The 7,109-nt window shown below is 43.6% G+C and overlaps 1 protein-coding gene across 1 annotated transcript in view; it reads left to right on the plus strand.

Moving 5' to 3' along the window:
- Positions 1–2,225: 2,225 nt before the first annotated feature.
- The window catches only part of wdr47a (WD repeat domain 47a), a 19,067-nt gene continuing 14,183 nt past the window's right edge, over positions 2,226–7,109 (plus strand). The window contains exons 1-5 of the mRNA XM_030773457.1: positions 2,226–2,285; positions 3,333–3,499; positions 4,300–4,383; positions 4,976–5,060; positions 5,662–6,464. Coding sequence (XP_030629317.1) covers positions 3,342–3,499; positions 4,300–4,383; positions 4,976–5,060; positions 5,662–6,464 — 1,130 coding nt within the window. The 5' untranslated portion in view covers positions 2,226–2,285; positions 3,333–3,341. The remainder of the gene's footprint in view (positions 2,286–3,332; positions 3,500–4,299; positions 4,384–4,975; positions 5,061–5,661; positions 6,465–7,109) is intronic.

The raw sequence follows: 7,109 nt of genomic DNA on the forward strand, positions 1-7,109 counted from the left end.
TATTTGAGATGATATACTGTATATATTTGAAATCATAGGCGCAAAAAGGGGGTATACATATACGCAACATACAGCACGCTGTGATCTAAGTTGTCAGCTTTTCATGACATCTTGCGATGAGATTTTATCATTACAGCATCTCCACAGAGCAATGACCTTACTTTCCTCTCAGCTGATTCAGCCTACAACAGTTTATTATCTGAATATTAAACATTTTATATCTGATCTCATACTGTCCCATCACATCTTTGTTTTTTTTTGTGAGTATGAGTGTCTGTAGGTCACTTAGATGACAAATAAGAACATGCACAAATTGGATTCAAAGAAAAACTTACACGTCTCCTTCGGTGTCCATGTCAGGCAACAATATGAGATCTTGAGTAACTGTTGCATTGCACATACATTTATCTGTGTGTGTGTGTGTGTGTGTGTGTGTGTGTGTGTGTGTGTGTGTGTGTGCATGCGTGCATGAGTGTGCAACAACACATATTATCTTGTCTGGTCCTGGGAAAGCAGCACTGAATGTCTTTTGTCTGTGTATATGGTTTAATTTCAGTTTTCGCATGTGGACCTACATTTGTCTCAGTACATAAAAGATAGTCACAGACATTGAAAGTTAGGAAACTCTGTGCTGCTCGGATAGTTCAAACAGACATAGTATGCACCTTACTGTAACACTGGTATTTTACTCCTTTTTTTAGTTTCAGTTTTAACCATTTTCTGCTTCACATGTTTCAAATTATGTGTCAATACAATGATTGAATTTCAGGCATTGTAAGTCCGTCTGATGCGGATGGGTGGTCTGGGTGCTTGAATCACACAGGGATTCCTGTTACAGATGCAGGAGCATTTGAACAGCAAGTTGAACATTTCACGTTTGCCAGTAAATAGTACAATGACAATTCATCTGTCTTAAACATCATATTATATCAGATCGTCATTGATGATGTCTGTGTTGTTGCTAAATGAACCAGTAATCCATGAAGTGATGGGTATTTTGGTGAACTGCCCAAACATTTCTCTGAGGTTGTTCTTGCATTAGATTTTCTTTGTATTTCAGTCAACAGGAAAGAAAATATAGATTTTTTTATTTTTGTAATTAAATGAAATCACACATTTAGTGCATCTTAATAAAAAAAAGGAGCTTGTAAAAGTACATAACTTCAGAATCTGGACCACTCCTCAAACACAGTTCACTTGTCTTTTTGTGTCTTTAGCTCTGTATCAGGTATTTCACATTCTTAGAATATGTCCTCACGAGGGCTTATAAAATATATATTTAAAAAAAATAATGGTACATGGCCATTCACTTGAGTTTGACAGTGTAGAGTTTAACAGGATGATTTTGATTATTTATGATTATCATTGGTTATTATTAATGATTTTCATGCCCAAAGCAAAATGGACCCAGCAAATACATTTCCAAACCTGAACCTGAATTAATAAATTAATCAAAAAAAAAAAAGCTGCATCTATCACAACACTGAGTGTTTAATGTGTTAATGTCTTTATTCCAGTTCTATAAGACTATTATTATATTATATTACCTTACATTATATAAGGTATTAATGTCGCTATATTTTGGTATGATTTTGTCCAGTTAACATGTGACGATTTAAGTTCGAAGATTTCCTTTAACATCACTGTTTTATAATAATTCCCAAACCGCAGGACACAGTGCATGTATGTATACCGGGTCAGAGACAATATTTACTTGTTTCTTAATGATAACAATTAAAAAAAAAACCTCAACGTCCACTTTAAATAGGCTGCTGATGATTTCTTTAGAGTTATTTTGGCGTTGGGCCATACTGGAAGGACACTCCCTAACGCCCTGAAGCACACACTGACGAGAGCAGCAGAATGCGCGTTAAACAACTCATATATTTCTCTGTTAAATCAATACACGGTGCTTCCCCTTCGCAGATCTGAAAACGCATATTAGCGGCATTTCCTAAAATCTGTGGATCCGTTTTCATATCCGCCCTAAGTAGCTTATTCTACCGTGGGAATATCCATCCAAAGACTTTTAGAGGGTTTTCTCGAAACGACTTGGTTTAATACTGTGATATGATTGGTGGAGATGGCAGGGACGCATTCCGCTTGACAACCAGAGACTGGGAGGTAACGGGGGAGGAAGGAGGAGAGAACACAACGGAGGAAAAAACAATCAGAATTCGGCCGATTTTTAGCAAGAAAAGACAGCTAACCTGACAGTGTCCTAGCGAATCTAAAGCGACACCCAAGACGACACTTCTCATTTGTGTATATGTAATGACTAACAGGTAAGATTTGCAGCGTAGAGGAGTTGACGTTATTGCTGTGTTGTATTGGTAAGCGGGGGAGGCTATTCTCGCCCCGCTAGCTGGCCGATGCATGTCTTCCATGCCGCCAGGCTAGTCTCTACCCTCACTGCTCTGAATCTGTCAAAGCGGGTTTGGGTGCATGTTAGTGACAGTCAACACGCTACTTAAGGTCATTACCGGCTAATTTGCAGAAGCAAGTTAACGTGCATTTGTTTCCAAATCTGATTGTAAGAACTGCCAGATTAGAAGGAAAAAAAAACGAATCCAGTTTAGCATCATAGATGCAGCGAAAGGGTTGTGCTTCTCAGGTGGCCTGCTGTGATTAAGTGTTTGTAAGCTGCCTACATTTAAGTCTGTGCACACTGACCATATGGTTTCATTACTTACGTAACTTACGTTAGAACTGCACTAGCCGCCCTTGTCCGGGTGGCACTGCCAGTCTTCCAGTATTATCATGTCATGTGGCAAGATTATGCGTGTTGGACTAATCGCACCTTCACTGTTTAGCAAACACATTCGTGATACCGCAAGATTAGGCTTGTTTCACTGGATTGTTTAATTTCATCGCTGAAGTTCGCGGTGCTGAGGAAGACCGGAACTCAAGTGTTATTCTACAACCCTTTTCTGGGTGTGAATTCAATATCGTTGCTATCAAAATAAAACTACGTTGGTCACATTTTTCACAGGTGTTGTAAGCTTGTCACATAATGTAGCTCTGTCCGTTCGTGCTCAAACTTTTGAATGACAGTGAGTGATGTCACTGTGGGGTTTTTTTCTAAACGGTTTCAATGGTTTGAATTTTAGATTGTTGTTCAAAGCGTTTTTGTTCCGTAACAACAAAATTATCCCTCCTCCGACACAGAACAAGGCTCAGTAAACTAAAAACTTTATTAACTAGTTATGAGTTAATGAGGTTATTTATTGTGTAATGCCCTGTCCACTATGTACCTCTTGACTGATGCCTAAAGAGAGATATGTGTTGTGGTCTCTCTTTCTCTCTGACTGTCTGTCTGTCTGTCTAAAAAGCCTTCCGCCATGACAGCCGAGGAGACCATCAACATCAAGGAGGTGGAGATCATTAAGGTCGTCCTAGACTTCCTCAACTCCCGCAAGCTGCACATCAGCATGTTAGCCCTGGAGAAAGAAAGCGGCGTTATAAACGGGCTCTACTCTGACGACATGCTCTTCCTCAGGTCAGTCGTGGTTAATCCTCATGTTTATTTAGCCTTGTCTGATTCTAGAACCTCAGAGAGAAGGAGAGGACAGTGATGTCATATTAGAACCTCACACTCAACCAGCGTAATTTTCAGGAACCTAATCAAACTTTGTTCTACAAAATGTTAGAATGTCCTGTCCTTTAGTTACTTTACTTACTTTAAGCAGTATGCTACTGTAACTGCATAAAGAAATATACAGTATACTGTTGAAAATGTAAAAGGGATTAAAAAAAAGTTGTGTCATTGTAATTGTTCTCAAGCATAGAGAAGGACCAGTTAAATGTTTATTTTAAGCACAGGCTTAAAGATATGCCAACCTTTCCAGAGTTCCACAGGGCCGAAGGTCATCTGGGCCGTGAACGAGCCATGGGCTGGGCCTCTTTTAGACGCGTTCTGTATCTCCACGTTCACAATGCGCTCGTTCATCTGAATCCCCCCGTAGTGTCAGTCATTTCAGAACCGCCCATAACATCCCAATTAGAGCTCCGACGTGCAGCCAGAATGGGAAAAGAGCTTGCAAGGAATTAGATTATTCCAGGAATGTCTATGAATACTGCTGTAACTTTGATGTGAAAATGTTTTTCATAAGCCGCATTCCTGAGCATAAATCCATTACGTGCTACTTTTATTACCGTTGTTTCGCTAAATCTGGAAAATATGCTAACAAGCTTTGCTAGTATAGTAATACGTTGGTAACAACAGCACTATTGACTGTGAGCGTTTTCAGGCGTGGTATTCCATGTTTTTTTTTTGTTGGTTTTTTTTTGTGACTGCAGACAACTTGTACTGGATGGACAATGGGATGAAGTTCTCCAGTTCATTCAGCCACTGGAGAGCATGGAAAAGTTTGACAGAAAGAGGTGGGACCCCTGCTCTTCCACTCTCATCACCACAGACTGTCCAGAGCTTCATTTACATACATGGGAGTGTAGTACAGGCCAGATGACTTTGTACTGATGCAAGGACCTGAAAAAAAGAGAGGGAGAGCGAGAGAGAGAGAGAGAGAGAGAGAGACTGCCTCTGGATGAATGTGGAGCGTTTACTGGAAAGCTCATGATGTGAGTTGTTTTTGTTGAGGAAATAAAAAGAGAGGGAAAGTGAGATAGGTATGTCAGCTCAGACAGACTGAAATAAAGAGATTTTACAGCTTTGGGCGGTGGTTCTGAAAAGCCAGTTCCGCCCCCTGAACTTCAAATGCAAATTAGAACCAAAACAGCCATAGGAGATTCAGATCTTACCGGCCATTAAAATGAAATGCTGTCCTTTTGGGCATGTCATTTACTCTGTCCCAAACTGTGTGTGGCTTAAAAAGGGACAAAGCAAAGCCCCAATTCTGCGTCTTTATCCAGTCAGTCATGTTCTGAAATGGTTTCCATAGCGAGCAGTTGTTTTTTTTGTCTTTTTGGGTTTTTTTGGGATGTATTTCTCATTGGCTCTCGCTTGTCCCCACAGGTTCCGTTACATCGTCCTGAAACAGAAGTTTCTAGAAGCCCTGTGCGTGAATAACGCTATGTCTGCGGAGGACGAGCCTCAGCACGTGAGTGACGGCCACGTCTCCGTCGCCACGGAAACACGAAAAAAAAAAGACACGTCATGTTAACCTGTCTTAGTCACACTAAATGTCTTGGATTTATTCATTTTGTTTGAGACCAACTTCCTTTATGAGAAATGAATGGAGAATCACGATTCATCCTGTAGATGCCCCGTTAAGTTGCAGTGAAAGCGCAATATATGGTTATTTAATTCATGTAAGTGCTGTCTTTGCAGAGGATATGAGGCTTAAGTCTTTGTGCTTTAATATGTTTGAAGATCATTGTAGTGCCAGGTGATGAAGTCTTGCAATCCGCCTTGTACTTAGTCGTCCCTGTGTTATAACAGTAAGACAGTCGGATTAAGAGAGGGATATTCAAACAGGACTGGCTTATTCGCTTGAGAAAAAGTCTTACTGATTATGGTCTCAGAGCATTGCTTATTTTAGCACGGTTGAAACCTTCTGTGAGTGGTTTTGGGACCCGTGTGTGTTTGACTGAGTTGACATGTAGGTATTTGACGGAGCTGACTTTATAAAGAGTGGCACTCCGGTTGAGCGAATGTGCTTTTAAATGGCGTGTTCTGTTCTGCATCCGCCCTCATTGTAGCTGGAGTTCACCATGCAGGAGGCTGTGAAGTGCCTTCACGCCCTGGAGGAGTTCTGTCCGTCTAAAGAGGATTACAGCAAGCTCTGCCTGCTCCTCACCCTCCCGCGACTCACCAACCACGCCGAATTTAAGGACTGGAACCCCAGCACGGCCCGCGTGCACTGCTTCGAAGAGGCCTGCACCATGGTGGCGGAGTTCATCCCGGCCGACCGGAAGCTCAGCGAGGCGGGATTCCGGGCGAGCTCCAACCGGCTCTTCCAGCTCCTCATCAAAGGCCTGCTGTACGAGTGCTGCGTGGAATTCTGCCAGAGCAAAGCCACGGGAGAGGAGATCACGGAAGGGGAGGTGCTCCTCGGGATAGACATGCTGTGCGGGAACGGCTGCGACGACCTGGACCTGAGCCTCCTCTCCTGGCTCCAGAACCTCTCCCCCAGCGTGTTCTCCTGCGCCTTCGAGCAGAAGATGCTGAACATCCACACCGACCGTCTGGTCAAGCCGGCCAAAGCCGCCTACGCCGACCTCCTCACCCCGCTCATCAGCAAGCTCTCGCCCTACCCCGCCTCGCCCCTGCGGCGGCCGCAGTCCGCCGACACGTACATGTCCCGGTCCCTCAACCCCGCCCTGGACGGCCTGTCCTACGGGCTCTCGGGTCAGGAGAAGCGAGCCTCAGATCCCGGCGGGAAGGCGTCGCCCATGTCGCACTCGTTCGCCAACTTCCACTACCCGGGCGGGCAGAACCTGAGTCGCAGTTTGATGATGGAGACGTCCGAGTGCCACAGCATCTTTGAGGAGTCTCCGGAGAGGTAGGCCGCAGTTTTTTTTTAAGCGTCTCTGCTTAACTGCTCTAAACCCGCGATCAGCTTTCTCAGCTGAAGTTACGGAGCAGGGACGTGATTGCTAAGTAACAGAATAGCGATGAGGATCCTTCTGTGCTCGAAGGTCAGTGTAAACAATGAATGTTTAGACTGTTAGCTAACATCAGTGATACATTTACCTTGGCTTTAGTTAATGTCTTTGCTCTTGGCTGGATTTGAACCCCCAGCCTTGGGGGGGGTGGTCAGATTCCCAGGCGAGCAAGTTCAAACTGATAGCCTAATCACCAGCATGAGTTTGGAGGTTCAGCGTGAGAGATCTCTCCCTCCAGAGAACTGCCCTTATCTGGCTTACCCAGCCCACTCTCACTTATCTCAGCAAGGCGTAGAAAGGATTCCTTCTTTACCTAACCTTCCTTATGGCATTGCATGGTTGTTTCTCAATGAAATGCATGGATTTCCAGGAACATCCCAAACCCTGTGTAGGAGTTTATCTCTTAATCAAATCCACCACCCAGTATAACCCGGTCATCCTATCCAAACCATGCAGATCCACCACCCAGTATAACCCGGTCATCCTATCCAAACCATGTAAATCAAGCACCATTTGCCACTGAGCCTGCTCTTTGATGGAGG

This window comes from Chanos chanos, chromosome 5 (genome assembly GCF_902362185.1).
Source record: "Chanos chanos chromosome 5, fChaCha1.1, whole genome shotgun sequence".
NCBI lineage: Eukaryota > Metazoa > Chordata > Actinopteri > Gonorynchiformes > Chanidae > Chanos > Chanos chanos.